The sequence below is a fragment of the Adiantum capillus-veneris genome, chromosome 5 (genome assembly GCF_014529385.1).
Source record: "Adiantum capillus-veneris isolate H3 chromosome 5, ASM1452938v2, whole genome shotgun sequence".
Taxonomy (NCBI): domain Eukaryota; kingdom Viridiplantae; phylum Streptophyta; class Polypodiopsida; order Polypodiales; family Pteridaceae; genus Adiantum; species Adiantum capillus-veneris.
In genome coordinates, this window is record NC_140935.1 from 7347335 (window position 1) to 7368324 (window position 20990).

Genomic DNA, 20990 nt, shown 5'->3' on the forward strand with positions numbered 1-20990 from the left:
CTCAGAGGAGTGATAGCCATTGATTCTAGAGCCATTTACTAGTGGCAAAGGAACGCCATCCAAAGTGACTAACTGGACAGCCCCCTGTGGCAAAATCTCCTGTACTTTGAATGGCCCTTGCCAAGTTGGAACCAGCTTCTTTGCTTTTTTCAAATATTTTACCTGATAGAGCAGCACTAGTGTGCCTTGCGTTATTTTCGGCTTTCTGAGGTGACGATCATGCCACGCTTTGCGACGAAGTTGCTCCGCTTGCAGAGCATGTGAAGCTAAACGGCGGCTTTCATCCAATAAGGTGAGACGGGATGTAGAAGCAGATTCCATGCCCCAACTTGCACGCAGACTGCCCACCCTAGGGGATCCGAAGTTGAACTCAAATGGAGCTATGGCTTCCAAACCGAAAGCGAGTTGAAAAGGCGTTTGATTCGTTGTTGCTTTGAAAGATGTGCGGTATGCTTAAAGAGTGTTGTGCACAGCCTGAGCCCATGATGTTGGATGGAGATGGCATGCTTTCCTCAGTACGGCGATCAGAACCTTGTTGGTGCTCTCGGCCTGCCCATTGGCTCTAGGATAATAAGAGCACGACTTGCGATGAAAAATCTTGTAATTGGCCAGCAAATTTTAGATCATGTCATTGACAAAATGACTGCCCCTATCACTGGTGATCTCTAAGGGACATCCAAATCTGCATAAAATATTTTCATATAAAAATTTGGCTACTGTATTGCCAGTGCAATCTACTGTCGCCAGTACCTCTGCCCACTTTGTTGCATAGTCTATAGCCACTAGCAGATATTTGCGATTACTTGGTTGAGCCGGGGGATATATTAGACCCACAAAGTCCAAGCCCCATCTCTCAAAAGGTAGCCATGCCATCGAGACCTGCAGAGGACGGTTGGATTGCTTACTTGGCTTCGGCCCACAACGCTGACACACATCACAGACCTTAGAATATGCTATTGCATCCTTAAAAACGTAGGGCCACCATAGACCACTCTGTAGAATCTTCTGGGCGGTGATGTGACCAGGGTAATGGCCACCAGTGGGACCATTGTGGGCATCCTCTAGAATATGCTCCACCTCATGAGGCGAGACACAAAGCTTCAGAACACCATCTGGTCCCGATTTGTAGAGCTGGCCCCCAATCAGAGTGAAAGGCCTGGACTTCAACAGCAATCTCCTCTTTTGCAGTGGGGATGCCTTCTCTGGGTACAGCCCAGTAGATAGAAAATGTAGGACCTCGCCGTACCATTCTGGTGTTGTATCGATTTTAAAAAGACTACTATCTGGAAAGTCATCCGCAATCCCGGTAGCTTCTTCACCTGTGTGAATGCGAGAGAGGTGGTCGGCCATTACATGATGCTTACCAGGACGGAGTACCACTTCAAAATCAAACTCTTGGAATAGAGGAGCCATCGCCATACTCGACCTGCAACCTGTGGCTTATTAAGTAGATAGCACAAGGCATGGTGATCAGTAATAATTGTGAAGTGGACCCCTAGCAAATAGTGACGAAATTTGTGTAGAGCATACACTATAGCCAAACCTTCCCTCTCTGTGGTACTATAGTTGCGCTCTGCTTTGGTGAGCAGGCGACTTGCATAATGTACAGGGCGATCCAAGTTGAACTCTTTGCTAGGCTGAGTCAGCACAGCACCCACAGCCAGCAGACTGGCATCTGTATGCACATGAAAAGGTAGGACCCAATCCGGGGCAACTAGAATAGGCGCTTTAGTGAGGCGTTTTTTGAGGTATGCAAATGCTTCGGCCTCAGGTATTGACCACTGGAAGGGAACAGCAGCACTGGTGAGCCGGGTCAATGGTTGAGCCACCTGTGCATACATACGTATAAACCTGCGATGATAGCCGGTGTGGCCCACAAAGCTTTGAACACCTTTGGGATTTATGGGAGGAGGTAACTTCAAGATGGCCACTATCTTCTCTGGGTCAGGTGCCAAACCTTGAGCAGACACCACATGGCCCAACAGTGTGCCCTCTGTGACCAAAAAATGACATTTGTTCGGATTGAGCCTGAAACGTGTCTCTCTGCACCTGAGGAAGACTGCAGAGAGCTGAGCAAGATGCTCCTTTAGATTTTCTACTGGGGTCGAACATTGAGCACCCGAGAAGGTGGAAAAGTCATCCATGAATATGCGAAGGTGATCAGTAAGCAGGGGACAAAAGATGAGATATACTATGCGATTGAAAGAAGGCGGTGCATTTTTAAGCCCAAAAGACATTCTAGTGTAGATGAAAATACCCGAGGGAGTCACAAAAGCTGTTTTGATTTGGTCGTCGGGATGTATTCCTAACTGATTGTAGCCACTGAACCCGTCCATAAAACTATACAGTACATGGCCAGCGACATCTTCGAGGACTCTCTCATTGAAAGGGGTTGGAAATCCATCCGGTATTGTGACCTTATTCAGAGCCCGGTAGTCGACGCAAACTCGAATTTTGTTGGACTGCTTCTTTGGGGCAATAACCATAGGGGACAACCATTCTGAGTGCTCTACTGGTACAATAATACCTGCTTCTTGCATTTTCTCCAACTCGATTTTGATTGCTTCTACATATTTGGGATTCAGTTTGTAAGCCCTTCCTCTGACTGGCTTAGCCCCCTCAACCAGAGGAATTGTGTGGACTCCTAGCTCTGCTGGAATTCCCTCCAAATCGTGGTAAGACCAGGTAAACATATCCTTGAAAAGAGTGCATGAAAGAGATTACCTGGTCGAGTATAGCGGGATGATCCCATAACCAAGCGGCTAACAAGATGGGCTGATGGTTGTCAGGGCCGCCTAGGTTGACCTCTCTGACTGGGTCAGGCAGTGCAGTGGGCGAGGCTGCGTCAGGGATAGAAGACCGTGCCACCTCTGTGAGCTTCTGGACATTATGAGCTGGCGTTTGATCAATGTTGAAATCAGCATACTCTTTCTGCAACCATCCTGATGGAAGCTCTATGAATGGTAAATCCTCAGATACCTCAAAGTGCTCCGGCATGGGTGGAGATTCAGATGGAATGGAGGTTAAGGAGGGAGGTGGGATGTTGGCCAACTCTTGCAAGGGAAACTTTTTCCCCCTTCTATGGTGGGTTATAGGCTCACCCAGGCCGATGGTTTCAATCAATGGACCCTCTGAAGGATGGTCATCAGAGACTGGCCCACATGGTTCTGGTTCACTTGGCTGACTAGGATTACTGGCTTCAAGTGTAGGATCAGGGGAAGAGGGTGAATCTGTTGTCAAGGGTTGAAGAGAGACTGCATAGCATGGCATCGAAGATGTAGCTTCTAACCACTGCAGTAAGTCTTCATCGGACCCATCAGGAGGGACCGGCTGCTCCAAGTCAGGGTTGGACTCTACTGACAAAGAGCTATGCTGAACGATTGGATCCATGCCACCTTCGAGACGAATTTGTTGCATTGGAGAGCCAGGGGTATGTATCCACATGGCGTCGTTTCCCCTGTCATGAAGTGCTTTCGTATGTCGCAACCATGGTCTACCAATCAACAAGGGATAACCTCCCTCTACCTGGGGAAGATGAACTACCACAAAATCCAAGTCAAAAGTGAAATCTTGTACCTTCAGAGGCACCTTGTCGACTATGCCCACTGGGTAGACTGTTCTTTGATGAGCCAATGTAACAGTGAAAGGAGCAGGTCGGGTAGGCTGTAGACCTAAGGCCCTCATAGTGAATTCGGGCATCAAATTGATTCCAGATCCACCATCAACGATGACGCCGGATAGCTGCTGTCCAAAAATAGATACAGTGAGACGAGGACTTTTATAATCGGTGAGAGGAGCAGTTGGATAGGAAATCAAGTAAGACCCTGAGGGCTGTACAGGGAGGTGCCCGCCACTAGGCCCAGCCCCCGGGTACAAAGACTGAATGACTGACAGGGTGTCACTTCTAAGTGTTGCGTCAAGCTTTAGCATGTCGTATAGTGACACCTGTTGAAAAGTATTTTTCAAGATGGCTTCTGCTGTGGGCTTGGCGCCTTCGAGCTGGGCTCCTTTTGGGACCTTAATCTGTTACAAGTCAGCCACTGCTTCTAAGAAGGCTCCATCAATGTCAGATAACAAGGAAGTTGGTTTGCTCTGAGCAATTGGGAAGGACTTGTCCTTTGGGTCAGGTAGACCAGATTGAGGAAGTGGAGACTGGCGAGGTGGACCTGTGGGTAGACTGAGACCAAGAGCTTCTCTTTGTGCCCGAGTAAGGACACCAGCAGACTCATCCACTTGCAGAGGCTTAACCACATGAGTAGCAGGTGAAGGTTGAGGCACGGTGTTCACAGTAATCAAATTTATCTTCGGAAAGGTGAATTCGGGCTGGTTTTGAGTCGAGCCTGAAGACGTGGATGCCCTGTGCTTGGGACAATCCTTACTGTAGTGATCCTTCGAATCAGGGCAATGACGACAAGGAGGGGACCCCTCGGGTAAAGGACACTTGCTCTAATAATGCCCATATTCTCCGCATCTGTAGCAGAGTATGGGCCGATTGGAAGGACAAAACGGGGGACGAGGTGGTTGCTGCATGGAGTTGGAGGCTGAGGTGTAGAAACTTTGGGGAACTGAGGGAGTACTGGCATGATAAAAGCTGTGGGGTGCAAAGTTTTTGTGCATACCTTGCTGCATAGGGGGTGTTGTCAGCAGAGGAGGCAACTGGTTTTGATGGCCGTAGGGTGAGACCATGTTGGATGCAGGTGCTAGCCCTTGTTGGACAGAAGGACCAAGATTTTGCTGTATTTGGCGCAATCCCTTGAGGTAGTAACAATCCTTATCCTCATGTCCAGATTTTTCACAGAAGTGGCAGTAAACCCGAAGGGGGCATTCCTGTGGGGGGTGCCCTAGAGAGCGGCATGAGCTACACCAAACCATAGCCTTAGTCTCTTGCTGACACTTGAGCTCTTCTAACTCGCGCTTAATCTGTTCCAATGCCTCATTATGTGTAGGCTTCTCTTGTCTAAGAGAGAAGGACCTCTCCTCTTGAAGAGCTCATTGTAGCTTTAGGGCTTCCAATTCCAGTTCCAGTTAAAGGATCAGTAGGACTACCTTCCGAGAACACAGAGGGAGTATCTATTTGAGGAGAGTTGTTGAAGAGCTTCCTAGCCCCCTCTATTCTAGTAGTAGCTGCGATGAACTCGTCGAGAGTGGCGTCGGGTCGGAGACTCTCTCGGAGTTTTTGCTGAGAAGTTTTGGGAAGCGCCTTCTCCACCCACTTTTTAACCATGAATTCACCGGGTTGTTGGGGAAGCTTGGCCACCAGTGACTTAGTTTTAGTCATAAGCTCCGCAAAAGTCTCCTCCGGCTTGAGCACCATGTTGGCCAACTCATCCAACACCTTCTCCTGGTAGTCACCCGGCCTGAAAGCTGCACAGAACTGCTGTCTTAAGGCTGCCCAAGTTGCAAAATGGTTCTCTGCAAATTGGTTGTACCATTTATCTGCTAGGCCATCCAGGGTGGATGGAAATAGTACCAAGTAAGCATACCCACTATTGGGCACTGACGACGTTAGTGGGGATGTCGTGGTATTTAGTCAATACTATGCATGATGGAGCTGATGGTTATATTGTCTCGTGGGTGACTACCATGAGTCTATACCTTGCACTTTCCTTCAAGGGTGAATCTGGGTATATCCTGGATTCATCTAGGTATATTTTTTAGTCGTATAGCGGACATGCAGACCTCACATTGTGAAGTTTTCGTTCGAGTTACGACCAGTTGATATTGTGCTAATTCTTTGTATCTTTTGTGGTGCGTATGCCCTATCAACTACCTTTTCTTTTGTGCTAATTTTTCCAATTTAACGCTTCTCTTAGTGCTAGGCTTCATTATGGCTGAGTCTGCCCTTGATCTCCGGAGTCATGACAGAAACTCAGCACGCTGAACTTTGTGTTGATGTATGCTCATGTGTGTGTGCGTGTGGTGTGTGTTGTGTTTGGGAGCATATGTTTGTACCTAGTTCTACACCCACTATTGGGCACTGACGACGTTAGTGGGGATGTCGTGGTATTTAGTCAATACTATGCATGATGGAGCTGATGGTTATATTGTCTCGTGGGTGACTACTATGAGTCTATACCTTGCACTTTCCTTCAAGGGTGAATCTGGGTATATCTTGGATTCATCTAGGTATATCTTCTCTGTTCAGCCCATGTCCCCTACAGAGAGATACAAATCTTCTTGCATGGTCGTCAGCATCTTCTGAAGAAAGCCCTTTGAAGGTAGGGAACTTGATGTTCACTTTGGCCAAAACACTAGCTAGTGGCTCCATGATTCCTTGCTGAGTCTGTTGCACAATAGCTTGTTGTAGCAGAATAGGAGAGAGCTTTTCTGGAGAAGGTGATCGCGAAGATGGGGAACCTGATGACGACGGAATGGGTGAGAGCTTTTCTGGAGAAGGTGATCGGGAAGATGGGGAACTTGATGAAGGAATGGGTGATGTGATATGTGGAGGTATAGGTGATGAGGTTGAAGGATTTCTACAAGGTGTCAAAGGTCGTCTTCTGTGATAGTACTTCAGAGGGCTCAGTAGTGGGCTTTGACGCTCAACTGACCTCCTTGTATGTGTCATGCAGTGACCACCAGTCCAATCACGTTTGGGCAAAAAACTTGTGACAGGTCTAGACTCCACCAGACCAGACCAGACCAGACCAGGTGAGTGACTAGACCCGGCTGGACCAGGGACGAGGAGGACTAAACCAAGGTCGAGGACAGGTTGGACCAGGGCGAGAGAGGACAAGACCAGTTGGACCAGGCGAGAGGGGACTAGACTAGTTGGACTAGGAGAGAGGAGAACAGTGCAAGGCAAGGTTGGCGAAGGTAGGCGAAGCTAGATAAACCTAACTAGCTTCAAGATTTGCACCTCGGACGAGACCAAGGACGAGGAGGACTAAACCAGGGTCGAGGACAGGTTGGACCAGGGCGAGAGAGGACAAGACCAGTTCGACCAGGAGAGAGGGGACTAGACCAGTTGGACTAGGAGAGAGGAGAACAGTGCAAGGCAAGGTTGGCGAAGGTAGGCGAAGCTAGATAAACCTAACTAGCTTCAAGATTTGCACCTCACAGAATGAGATTTCAGTTGAGGTCCCACCGTGATCGCCAAAATGAGAGCACCTGTAGCGCAGATAATGTGTCGTGCTCTCTACAATGTGGGTGTCCCTCAGTGCAATGTGCGTGACAATCTCACTCAACAAATAGAAACTCTCAAACAGAATGAAACACAGAAACAATGGATAACAACAGAGACACAACAGTAGACCAGAACCTATGGACTCGGCTAGCTCAAAGAACCATGTACAGACTCTGGCTTGGCAGCACACTCAGCTCCAGCCCAGGACTCACAGGTACAAATGGGGTGTCGAGGCTCAGATGTGCATGGATGGTGAAGCAGTGCTCTGTGTAAGACTTGACCTAGACGTCTACGTGCAAGATAAGATAGAACTGCCCCAAACGACTACTCATATGTACAACCATAAGAGCCACCAACGGCCCATAAATGTCCAGCCAGCTAAGTCTATCTCCAAACTGAGTGGTGGTGGTGACTTGGCCACGATGTCCACTAGACCACCGTAGGTACCCTGCCACGTGTCACTCCCAGCCCAAAGGGTCCGTCCAGTGTGAACCAGACCAACTGTAGCTAACTGTCCAAGTGCCTATCCTGTGAAGTGACACTGTAGCCTGCTACAGATGACAAACCCAAGGACAAAGTGTGTTTGGTTGCTAATAAGGGTTATGCACAGAAGGAAGGCATAGACTTCCAAGAGATCTTTGAATTTGTGAAGATGACTACGCCATAGTTACAGGGAATGGCCATTTTCTGGTCTCCATTTCCCTTTCCCATCCCGATTTCCCGTTCCGGATCCCCATTCCGTGTTTCAAACGTGAGTATCCGAAACAGGGAATGGCATTTCATGCATGTTGCCATTCCGCATTCCCCATTCCAATTTCCCATTCCGGGTTACTATGGACTACGCTCCGTGTTTTGTTGGCTTCATGTGCTCTCTTAGATTTGGAGTTGGATCAAATGGATGTAATCACTGTTTTCTTACATAGTGACTTAGATGAGGAGCTGTACATGCAGCAGCTTGAGGGCTTTGTCATTCCACGGAAAGAGCATTTGGTATGCAAAATGAAACGCAGCTTATATGGGCTGAAACAAGCCCCTAGACAATGGTACAAGAAGTTTGATACTTTTATGCTCTGTTCAAATGCAGTCATGCAGATCACTACCTTTACACTAAAAAAGGTTCTAGATGGTAGTCTTATTGTGCTAGTCCTATATGTGGATGATGTGCTAATTGCAGGCAAGCATAAGGAAACTTTGAATGCTTTGAAAAAGGAGTTGAATTCAGCTTTCTTTATGAAAGATTTGGGTGCAGTTGAACATATTTTGGGTATGCGCATTGCAAGGGATAGAAAGAAGCGTCTTTTATTCCTTTCTCAAGACAAGTATATCAAGAAAGTGCTAGTTGATGCTAAGCCTCCGGGTGTGCCTTTATCATCACACACAAAGCTTAGCAAGCATGATTGCCCAAAAGATATACAGTTGCCCCTGCTATGAAAGGTATTCGTCAAGCATCAGGCTGTGGTTCTTTGATGTATGCCATGGCTGCTACATGACCGGACATTGCTTATTCAGTGGGAGTTATTAGCAGGCTTATGTCTAATCATGGCAAACCACATTGAAAGGTACACAGGACACATGCATATGTTTTGGAAAGGGTACATTGTCAATGCGGGGATTTTTTGATTCAGACATGGCAGGAGATCTTGACACTCGGAAGTCTACCAGTGGTTATGTCTTTACATTGTCTGGTGGAGCTATTTCTCGGTGTTCAAGATTGCAAAAGATTGTTGCACTGAGCACTACAGAGGTTGAATATATTTTAGTCTCAGAGGCTTCCAAAGAAGCCATTTGACTTGGCCGACTTGTGAGGACTTTTGGTCTTCCAGCTCATGCTCCAATGCTTGGTTGTGATAGTCGGAGTGTTGTATGCATGCTAAGAATGCCATGCTCCATGCTCGAACCAAACACATAGAGATGTTCGGTACCATTTTATACGACAGGTATTGGATGATGGCCTTGTCACACTGACAAAGGTCAAAACACAGGATAACCCTGCAGATGTTCTCACTAAGTGTCTTGCTAAGACACAACATCAGCATTGCTTACACTTAGTGGGAGTTACTTAAAGGTACCACATCGGACCTTTAAGTGGGAGGTTGTTGGGTCTAAAGGCCCTTTAGCCACCTCTTCTGTATATTTGTACACTCACTTATTCTTTGGGTGTGAACCACCCCTAGTGTCTCTTAAGTGACCCTTATAATGTGTACCCTAAAAACAATAATATATTGCATTGAAGGGTATGCCGATTAGCACATGTAAAAACACCCTACATCGACCTCTCCTTCTCATGCTCGTTCTCTACACAAAACACTAGAGTTGCCTTCTCCAATTGCTAACGTCACCTTCAGGGGCTTGTGATCAAGCTGAAGAGTCGGCTATTCAAATATATTCAAGACTTAGAGCAGATTGGGATGTGGCTTTATCAGTTTAAATTTAACTGGAAATGTAGATATTGTTGTTTGATCCAAGCCTCCCATAAATAGGCAGAGGGTTATGAATCGACAATATTTTCTTAATTGGTTACACATCATTCTGTAGTTATTGCGTTGAAGTTGTGTTTGGTAATGTGCATTGCCCTGGTGCCTTGTTTTCATTGCCTCTGCCTTCAACTAGTGGTGCGTTACTGTATTGCTTTGTTTGCCACTGCTCCCCTTCACATAGATGCACCTAGCAGGAATGTTGAACAAATGACAATGCAACCCTTCCAATATCACCTCAGCTATTGTAAATGTATATCGCATGTTTTAAGGTAATAATTTTTTTTCCCCCCCACAAGAAAAAGATCCTTCCATTAGTTAATAAAACTGCCCAAATGGCTACAACTGACCTTTGCTAGAGAGGGCTACATTGGAAACATGGGGAGACTCTCCCATTTAGAAGACAAGGTATGCACAATGAGGGCTAAATCACGAGATGGGAGGGGGAAACAACCACACTGGTGACCGATAATGCCATCTAGGCATGCCCTGGACCATGGTGAAGAAAGCCCTTGGACTCCAAGGTCGCAAGAAAGCCTTGTGGCGCTCCCGTATGTGGTTGGAGCTGCCTGATGAGCCTCAAAGATGCGAAAGCAATGGGCCTGCCAGATGAACCAAAGTGTTAGGCCGCATATGAGCTCCCAACACCACTCTCTAGCATTGCACCACTCTTGGGGGATAAGCTCTGTGGCAGGCTGGAGTGTAGGTTGACCCCCCTGAAGAGAAGGATAAGCTGTCTAGGGGCCCCACAAAGCTTGCATGTTGCCAAACCTTTGAAATGCTCAAGGTCATACATAAGCTCCCAAGATGCCAACTCAACCTTGTGCACAATAGCATGGCTGCCTCCAATCCTATCAGAGGGGTCCTCCAACATGTTGAAATCCCCCAAGCACACCACTCAAAGCCTGCACAATTTGTGACCAAAACTCAGCTCGTGCACTCGTTTGGTTGGGCGCATAGATGTTCAAGAAGCCCATGAGGCTACCGTGAACTTGCATAATAATCCACCAGGCCTTGCCTGGCACAATAATACCTTCTCCAACAATGGCCTGCTACCATGAGTCCGCAATAGTTATACATACACCTCTCTGGATGCCTTTAGGCCCAAAAGCAGCCGACCAAAAGGTCTCATAGCGGTGCAGAATATGACCACATCGTTGAATGCGGCTCTCACAATGATGGTGCTCCTGAAGCATAAGAATATCAATCATACCACCCACAAGGCATCTTTGAAGCTCTTGGCGCAAGCGACCCCTCTGACGTTGAAATTGGGGCCCACCTAAATCCTGCACATTCCATGAGACAATCCTCATTGGATCAGTGAGAAAAGACCGATGTTGCGACAAGAGCCAACCTCGCTATCTTCGAGACCGGCTTGGATGGGGAGTAATCCTCATCCAAGCGACCTCGAGATAGGCGTGTCTGAGGTGATTGTCCCACCCAGGTCCAAGTAGAGTGTGCAGTCCATAGGGCTACATCCTCTGTCCAGGAATCCTCATGTACACATACATAGCAAGGGGGGCTCTGAGTGTCGGCAAAAAGGTGAACCACAATGTGCCTACATCTTGCTGCATCCGGTGGTGTCACACTGAACTTGGGTAGAGGCCAAAGCGTCTGTATCAAATCTCTCACCCCCAGGGCCCCTGTGTGGTGTGAGAACTCTATAGCCTAGACCTGAAGCCGATCAAGAATTGTGTGCAAGGTCCACTCTGTGTGATCCCTGCCACACAACGAAAGGAAAAACCTACAACGGTGTCCAAAGCCTCAATGCCTCTGGCGGCTAGAAGGAGGACGTGAAGTCGGAAACAAGCTGCCTCAAGGTGGGGAGATGGGTCACCATGGAATCAGGTGAAAGTGTAGTCAAAAACATCCCAACATCAGCGAATGTCAAAACTAGTCCGCCCACGGGGGATTGACGCAAAAGGAGAGATTGTACCAAAAGTGCGTCCTCAAGTAGGGTTGTCCCTCCCAAGCCATTCGGCTTGTAGGGAAAGCACTACCAACAGGGCGTCGAGCTGCGAATGAGTGTTGTCACAAACTACTGACATGGCAAGCCGCTGAAGAACGGAGCCAACTTGCAAATCCCGGCTGAGGGGCCTAAACCCTAAGTGAAGAAGCAGAAGCAGCAGAAGAAGTTTTACCAACTTGCAAACTCTTGCCGAGTGGCTTTTTATAAAGAAGAGTTCCTGCCAACTTATGGGACCCCGTCCGATGGGGCCCAAGTGACATAAAGGCATTAAAATAGGCTGGACCCTCACACACACAAAAAATAGCATTAAAAAATGATGACGTGGCAGCCAATACGGATGCTTGCGGTTTACGCTGATGACATGGCATGCTTGTATGGATTTCCGAAATTTGCGCTGCTGACGTGGCAGTTGTACGGATTTCCTGCTTTTACGTTGGCTGCTTTTGTAAGGTGCAGCGGAATGAATGTTGTATTTTCTCAAGATTAGTGATCTTTATTGCTCAAGGTTCCTTTTAGTTCTTAGGGAAAGAGAGAGCTTTCCGTCTTATGGAGAATGCTATGATCACGAACAAAGTGAGTGGATATTGTGCGTGCAAGTGAATGAGACTGAGAGAAGGAGAGAGAAGAGATACGACACCCGAGAGGTTGTAAACCCTCCTCCGAAGGCCCCACTCTCGTCGGCTAGAGTGGTCTACTTTGATTGTACAAAGGTGTACAATGCGTATGCAATGGACTGATGCAATGGACTGATGCAATGGGACTATGCCGATGACGACGACGACTTGATGGCTGAAATCTGAGATCTTCTAACTGCTGAATTTTGGGACTGTTTCGGTGGCTGAAAATGACTGTTTTGGCTGTGTTTTTATGGCTGAAAATGGGGAAACATTTGCAACCAACTTGGGATGTATGTGCTACTGTATGCTAGGGCTGGAAATGCTGTGGATCTGATGTGGGTTGGGCTGAAAATCACTAACGCTGGGGCTGCCTTTTCCCTTGCCAAAACGCGGATTCTGATGGGAATTCCAATGATCATGCTGTGTGCAACCGGAGGATATGCATCTATGCTAAGTGACTGGGCATGCACGGTCTACGAATAGACTCACAAAAGTGCCAGATCACTGCTAATCTAGACTTGACTGGACTGACTGAACCCTGTTGTGGTGTAGCTTGTCCACGGACACATAGGGTTGGGATGTGTCATGTGACAACTTTTGGACCAGATGCTTTTGAGTTCACTGTTTTTCATGTAACTGCTTTTGAGGCCAAGGGCCTTTAAATATGTGCAAAGGGCTCAGTCTCTGGTACTCTTCTGGGTGAAGGTGCAGAGCACGCGTACCGGCATTGTACTGAGTTGAAGTAATATAAAGAAGTACCGAAAGGGGCGCCAAGGTTGGGGCCAATACTCTTTAGGTTGGAACTCCGCCATACCATGTCGTGTGCTCTCTCTCTCTCTCTCTCTCTCTCTCTCTCTCTCTCTCTCTCTCTCTCTCTCTCTCTCTCTCTCTCTCTCTCTCTTTCAGTTTAGTTGTTATTGAAGTGCTAAAAGGTTGTTCAGTCTGGTCTTTTCTATTGGCAGGTGGTGCCCGTCTTGTGACAAGTGTCTAGTCCCTTGTGTTGAACGAGTGTGGGATGAGTTGGGTGATGAAGCTGAGGGCCGAACAGGGAAAATTTGGTATGAGAGGTGGGGGGGAGAAGGCCGAGCAGAGGAGTCGGTAGGCAGGGGAGGGGTTGGTTGCAGTCAGTTCAGTTGTTATTGAAGTGCTAAAAGTTTGTTCAGTCTGTTCTTTTCTATTGGCATGTGGTGCCCGTCTTGTGACGAGTGTCTTGTGTCGGAGGAATGTGGAATGAGTCGGGTGATAAAGTTGAGGGTGTCACAAACGGGAGCGCATAACAATATAAAATATACTCGGATAAATAAATTTATCACTTAATATTGAAGCCAAAGGATATAGAGAGAAATAGATAGAGAGAGAGAGAGAGAGAGAGAGAGAGAGAGAGAGAGAGAGTGAGAAGATCGACACAGCACTGGGGACCAGAAGATGGTCCCCCCCCTTAAAGAGAATCCTTTATTAGGGAGAATCTTTTTACAAGCACAAGAACCGGAGAAAACCCCTCTGTTCTAATTCTTTGACTCGATGGTCATTCCTTCCCGTAAGGGAAATCCGAGAGACGAGCTCTCAATCCTTTTTCCATCTGTACTCGGAGTTGAGACTCCGCAGACAATTTCTAAATTCCGTTTCCGGAATTCCCAAGCGTAGGCCGAAGCCTTCTCGCTTCTCCTTCGCGATGAAGTACCTGTAAACACACACGCAAACACGCGACAACAATTCGTATGGCGAATCCACAATAGATACCTGTCGCTCTTGCGCGGGAAAAGCGACTTCCGTGCTTCGTAGTCTTGCGCGATCTCTTGCGTTATCTGGCGGTAGAGTCTTCTCTTGTTGATGTTGGTAACCTCCTCCCTCAGTGAGGGCATGTGGTGCTTTTATAGCTCCTTGGCCACGGCACGAATAACTGCTCGCGTAGAGATCGCGGCCGGGTCTTTTTTTTTTTTTGGGGGGGGGGGGGATCTGTTCTAAACTTCTACCCGAAATAGGGAGAGAGAATTCGCTGGTTGGTTTTGTTGCTTTATTTTCTAAGTGGCTGCCCACTTATTAAGTGGCGGCCGGCATATTTTAAAATTGGTCTGAACCTGCCCAAAAACTCAATAAAACCTTATAATTAAAAAAACAATGCCTTTCACGACACTTACCAGGCATCCCTGGATGCAGTCACATGCACGAATGCAATGCAAACACAGATTCCTCGCGGGAAAGCGTTTGCTCTTCTCGGAAAACTTGTTAAAATTTTCCGCTTTTTAAGAAAAGCTTCTCTGAACCCATCTTTATTCTTGTGCTTGCGTCTTTACGCGTATTCCTCTTTCCAGTTTTGATTTCCTCTCGACTATGGATATTCCCTTTCCGATGCACCCGTCACCCACCTTGTGACGCATCAAGAATACCCATCACCTAGTCCTTTCCTAGCGAACATACGGTACAATCTCCTTCACGATGCTCTATGTCACCCATCCTATGACGCATCAGAGATGTCCGTTCCTGGATGGTCGGATACTTCTTCCCGATGCTCCCTGTCACCCATCCGATGTGACGCATCAGAAGTACCCATTCCTGGTGGCCTTACAGATATTCCCGTTCACAGTGCTCCCGTCATTACTTTGAATGACGCACTAGGAATACTCTGTACTTGGATGTCTCTAGTAAGAAAAACCCTCACTTAAAATTCCAAATAATTCATTTAGAATTATTTTTCCTTGGTGTTCCAAGCGAGAAAACCCTCTCACTTATAAATTCAATAATTCATTTAGAATTATTTTTCTGTCAGATAAAGCCAATTTAATAACAAAGGGCCCAACAGGGGAAAGAGGGGGAGCGAGAGGTGGGGGGGAGGAGGCCGAGCAGAGGAGTCGGTAGGCAGGGGAGGGGCTGGTTGCGGCGAAGCTGAGGCCAAGGTAGGCTCCTCAGGGGCATCCTGCTGCAAAGGGTCAAAGCGGTTCCCTGCGGGAACCTAATGTTGTTGGGCTGAGCCTGCACTACAAGTCGAGATCTGTTGCGAGGACAAGCCTTCGCTAAGCGGCCCATTTGCCTGCAAATGAAGCACTAGTTTAGGAGTCGCGCATACTCCACCCTCTGGCATAGCCACCCACCACTCACCCAAGCCTAGGTAGAAAGAACCACCTTTGGGAGGGTATGAGTGTCTTGAACCTGAACGCATGGTGTAGGAATACTTGCAGCCTTGGCAGCAACTGAAGCTGCCGTGCGCGGGGTCTCCAAGACTTTCCCGATTGCGGAACCAATCCTGGAAAGAAGCGGGAGGTACTCTCCCCTTAGGCGGGGAAGCAGACCAAAAAGGGCAGATCTGCTTCCTCGACAAGAACATCCAAAGCTGGTTCAAAACCGCGGCGGATGCGCGAGTGGGGGAGGGGTAGGGCTGGGTGCGAGCAAGGCGAGGGAGCGGCAAGGCGGGGAGGGTGTGCGAGTGAGGGGAGGGGACAGGGGAGGGGTCAGCACGAGCAAGGAGAGTATGGGGGGTTACAGCGATGGCATGCGAGCAGAGCAGGGTCTTTTCAAGGTTAATAAATATTACAGACCAATATCTTAATATCACACACGAGAGAATGTTAGGAGTTCAATACTTTCTTGGAGTTTCTTAATCCAAGAAATCATAGAGTATTTGAAGAATAAAAGGTGTTTTCAGGATGTCTTCGTCACTGTACGAGTATATATGAAGCCTGGGAGATAACCCTTTCTTGTGTAAATTGCTTTTGTTTTATGAACTGTTGTAAAATACCTCACTTGTTGCACAGGTTGCTTACAGCCACACTGGCATGGCCTGTGCCAGCAGTCGTACAACTCGGCATCATTTTATCAACTCTTGGAGCTGCTCTGCAAAGTCTTACAGGGGCTCCCCGTCTGCTGGCCGCCATAGCAAATGATGACATACTCCCTGTCTTGAAATATTTCAAAGCACCTGATAGTGTGGAGCCACATGCTGCAACTCTGTTTACTATGCTTATATGTGGTGGCTGTGTTTGTATCGGCAACCTGGATCTTATCACGCCTGTGATTACAATGTTTTTCCTCATGTGTTATGGAGGAGTCAACCTATCTTGTTTCTTGCTTGATCTGTTGGATGCTCCAAGTTGGCGCCCTCGATGGAAGTTTCATCATTGGAGCCTTTCACTTGTTGGAGCGCTGGTTTGCCTAGGTAAGTGAAGATTGTTTGCCTTGTGGTTTTTTTCTTTACCCATGATGTTTCAAATGTTTTCCTTTTGGTGTTGCAGTTATCATGTTCTTGATATCATGGTCATTCACTGTTGTGTCACTTGCCTTGGCAAGTCTTCTTTATTATTATGTGAGTGTGAAAGGGAAAGGTGGTGATTGGGGCGATGGTTTCAAAAGCGCCTACTTCCAGCTGGCTTTAAGAAGTCTCCGCACGCTAGGAGGTTGGTTCCCTCCAGTAACATCACCTGCACTCTTTTACATAATTATGATAAGGAATGAATTTTTTTAATTAACAAAATCAATTATAGAGATCTGATTCATTTTATCAGCTAGCTTTTCTGCAGTTCAGCCAACAGTAATTGTATTCTATTTTCATGATTTTTGCAGCCAACCAGGTTCATCCAAAGAATTGGTATCCCATACCATTGGTATTTTGTAGACCATGGGGTAGCCTACCCCAAGATGTTCCTTGTCATCCTAAGCTCGCAGATTTCGCAAATTGCATGAAGAAGAAGGGTCGAGGTATGTCAATTTTTTTGTCGATCATAGATGGAGAATACAGGGAAAAGGCTGAAGAAGCGAGGCATGCGTGCAAACTTCTTAGTACCTACATAGATTACAAAAACTGTGAGGGAGTGGGAGAAATTGTTGTGGCAAAGAACATGCATGAAGGCTTTCGGGGTGTGGTACAAACGATGGGCCTCGGAAATTTGAAGCCAAACATTGTTGTCATGAGATATCCAGAAATTTGGAGGGAAGAGAATGCCAGTGAGATCCCACAAAATTTTGTTAGTATTATTGATGACTGCATCACGGCTAACAAGGCAGTTGTAATTGTAAAAGGTCTGGATGAGTGGCCAGGAGAATTTCAGAAGCAGTATGGTACTATAGATCTGTACTGGATTGTACGAGATGGCGGTCTTATGCTGTTATTATCACAATTGCTTCGTTCCAAAGAAAGCTTTGAGAGCTGCAAGATTCGGGTCTTCTGTATCTCTGAGGAGGACACGTCAGCAGAAGAACTGAAAGCAGATGTGCGCAAATTCCTGTATGATCTTCGCATGCAGGCAGAAGTGATAGTAGTCACAATGAAATCTTGGGAGGCATACCAGGAGGACCAAGAGGCGAAAATGGGAAAAGAGGATGCCATGGAAGCCTTCTCTAAAGCAAGAAAAAGGTTAAATGATGAAGCTGCCAAGCTGAGGAAGTCTGGGCACATGCGGGACAATGAAGTAGCTGTCAGCGATCAGCAGGTTAACAAGTTTTTGTACACAACCTTAACTTTGAACTCCATCATTCTGAGATATTCCCGGATTGCTGCGGTAGTGTTAGTCAGCCTTCCCCCACCTCCTTCCCATCATCCAGCTTGCTTCTATATGGAATACATGGACTTGCTTGTCGAGAGTGTTCCCAGGCTGCTGGTGGTGAGAGGTTACCGAAGAGATGTAGTAACGATCTTCACTTGAGGGCATACATTTAATCCATTTATTGATAGGTTAGGCGGGTCAGCACTTTTTTGTGACCCTTGGCTAAAATGGAGGGCATTTTATGCCAAACAGAATGAGCAGTTATTGCAGCAGAGTCACTCAGAGGAGCATGCCCATGCAATTTTCACAAGTCAGTTCTGTGCGCGTATCTTACATGGAGGCCTTCTGACCTTGCTCACCAGAAGTGATTATACCAAGCATGAATCAGATGCAAGTTTGTGAAAACTGTGGGTGATACGAGATTACTGCCCTCGGACAATGTATATCAAATTTTGGATATTCAAATTATTGGCTCACTTTTGATCTGGTCAAAAGGATAGGGAGTAAGTTGTCAATCTATGCATGTCCCAGTAGCGAGCGAGCTCAAACACTTGATGTTTAGTGCTATAATATAGATTCAGTTTCTGTGTCAATGATGTGTTCAACTCGGGGTAACGTGCTTTTGTCAATAAAAGACTGCTGTATTTCCTTACTGGTTTATCAATGCAGGCGATAAAATCAGCTCATGCCTACAGGGAAAAATAACTCACTCTTTGTTTCAAGGATACTCGTGAAATATGATTATTTCTATCATTCCCTCTGATAAGAGGGGCACTTTTGAAATGAAGGCCTGACATGCCATTCAATCAAGTTAGCTGCTAAAGCTCACTTGCGGTCGTGATTTCTGGCAGTGTTATGTATTATAACTTGATGAGATGCTAGCCCTTGAGTATTGGGAGGCAGTTTTCGTCTCATATTTTTCAGGGCAAGGAGAATGAAGATAGCAGCACTCTTTGGAAAGTCTCTACCTTACACATTCGAATAAGGAATTCTAGGGGAAAAAAATTGAATGGTCACTTTATTCAAGTTGTCCATTGAAGAAAAGGTGTCAGCGTATGATGCTTTGCATTGCCAACTTTTGATTACCTTTTATAGTCAGGAGTACAAAGTTGGATAAAAGGTGGCAGATGTCTGTGTGGGCCATGTGTGGACAAAAGGATGGGGATCACTCCCACCTCACCTTCCATGTTCTTTCACATGATTGATGGCTGAAAGCCTATTTGAATGGTTGGCTCTTTGGGAAAGCGCTGTTGTGTTGACCCACTCTTCCCTGCTGAGGATTTTAAACTTTGGAGAATGGATCTGGGAGGGTTGGCCTTTATCTCAGTTGCATTGTGATCCTTGGGGAAGTGGTGCTCTCTTTTGATAGTAGCCCCTTCAATTTCATTCTCTTTCTTCAAGCATTCTGCCAGCATTGGTCTACCATATTTTCTTGTGACAGCAGCAGAGCAAGTGGTATAGGCCTAGTGAGTTGGCTCGATGCAGGTCTCTCCCATACAGTCATGGCTTTGTCTTTGTCTTTGTCTACTGTTTGGCATCTATGGATCAGCCATTGGATGTTGTATTTCATGTGGATGATAGCACATACAAGCCTTCCAATCGAGACTTGGGTGGTAGCAATGGCCATGATCCAACAAGCATGTGTAGTCCACTTCAGGTGGCTGAGAGTATACACCATGTCTCTGGGTTTGCCCCCCATGCCCATATGGGTGCGTGACATGTGCGCTACTTTGCTATATTCGTCTCAACACAGGCTATAACATGGTAAGCTGGATATGCTACTTGTTGTGGTTGTTGCTTTACTTTAGATTTGCATCTGTGGGAGATGGTTTCCTCCACAATGTGCAACCACACTTTAGATCCTTCAGAATGCAGGTTCAAGAGATTCTTCAGTCAGTTGAGAACTTCAGTAGGCTCTTCCAGGGCAGCGGAGGAGTGCTATTATGCCTTCTTGAGATGCTGATATTGTACATCTTTGTTTTTCACCCATATCTGTGGTTTCTTGCACTCCAAGGTGTGCCACCTTGCTGAACATCGTCTTTTGTATGTTCCCTTTTTAACTAAGCAAGCTCCATGGGGACAGGCCTTGGAGGTGTTCTTTGTACAGCCTTGTTATGCTGAAAATATGGCAAGCATCTTGAGAGAGAAACATTCCATTGCAAACAATGCAAGTAGCATGGTGGCAGACGATGCTTCTTGGAAGTTGGGTATACAGTTTAGATGTCACTGCGACAATCTTTGCAGCATAATTTTTTTAGAGTAGCTACAACCTGTTCTTTTGATTCAATGATTTTATGATAATAACACTTTGATGACACGCTTTTGTAGGAAAACAGAGAAGCTTTGCACAAGGCATGATAGATTGTTTTACTACCATCATATCATCATAGTGGATTTCTTACATCTCAGGCTTAGGTTTCTAGGGGATGAAGGGATACTGGATGGATGCATGGGTGGGTGTGCCTGCCCCTAAATACAATTCCTCCCAAAAATCTAAGAAACTGCTTTTTAGTGTTTATTTTGCCATTCAATATGAATGTTTCCATGACCAAACAATGGAAATGATGCGGTAAACCCAATCACTATGCTATTCCAACTAGTCAGCCTTTAGCCCCCCAATGTTACCAAAGATTCCCTTGTTTGTATCACCCGAAGATGATCTTTCCGATTGCCAAAATAAAAAAAGGTTGTAGAATGGCTATGAATTGTCAAGCTTCCTTGAACCTAACCACCAAGCGATTGCAGTTAGTGAACCTCTTAACTCCACCACACCATCCAAGGTTCCCTTGTTTGTTCATCTTAAAAGCTTTTTTTTGTTCAGAGAGAGTTTATACGATGTCTTTCAACAGATGTAACTTGCATGTGTAAACATTTTTTGTTGTCCAGATGAGGCACTTTCCTATAGCAGCTCACATATGACCATGTTCAGTAACGGCACAAGCCTCATTGTTTATCCAAAATTTTCTACATGGCTTTGGCTTGTAAAGTTATGATTGGATGCCACTTCGGGATGATTTTTATAGCAAATATTGACAAAAATCCTCGAGTACCCGTTTAGTTGCCACTTTTCATACTCCATTGACTGTGCACAGATTATGTATTGATTTGTAAACACTACATATTTATGTATACTTTGTCTAAGCCTTTTTTTGTAATGAAAATAAGAAAGGAGAATGTAACCTCCTATGTATTATGTAGGTGCATGCAAACATGCTTGGAAAGAGTTGAAGCTTTTTTATTCTTTGCATTGTCATGGCATCAAAGCATTGTTGAAGTTGAGGATCTATAGGAAACAAGCAAGCATATCACCAAATGCAACATGAGGAAAAG

General features: G+C 46.3%; 1 protein-coding gene across 4 annotated transcripts in view; it reads left to right on the top strand.

Moving 5' to 3' along the window:
* The window catches only part of CCC1 (cation-chloride co-transporter 1), a 74082-nt gene extending 55829 nt beyond the window's left edge, over positions 1–18253 (top strand). For all 4 annotated transcript variants that reach the window (XM_086511955.1, XM_086511958.1, XM_086511956.1 and 1 more), the window contains 3 exons: positions 15936–16336; positions 16413–16574; positions 16741–18253. In XM_086511955.1, the coding sequence (XP_086368081.1) occupies positions 15936–16336; positions 16413–16574; positions 16741–17819 (1642 nt within the window). In that variant the 3' untranslated portion in view covers positions 17820–18253. The remainder of the gene's footprint in view (positions 1–15935; positions 16337–16412; positions 16575–16740) is intronic.
* Positions 18254–20990: the final 2737 nt, after the last annotated feature.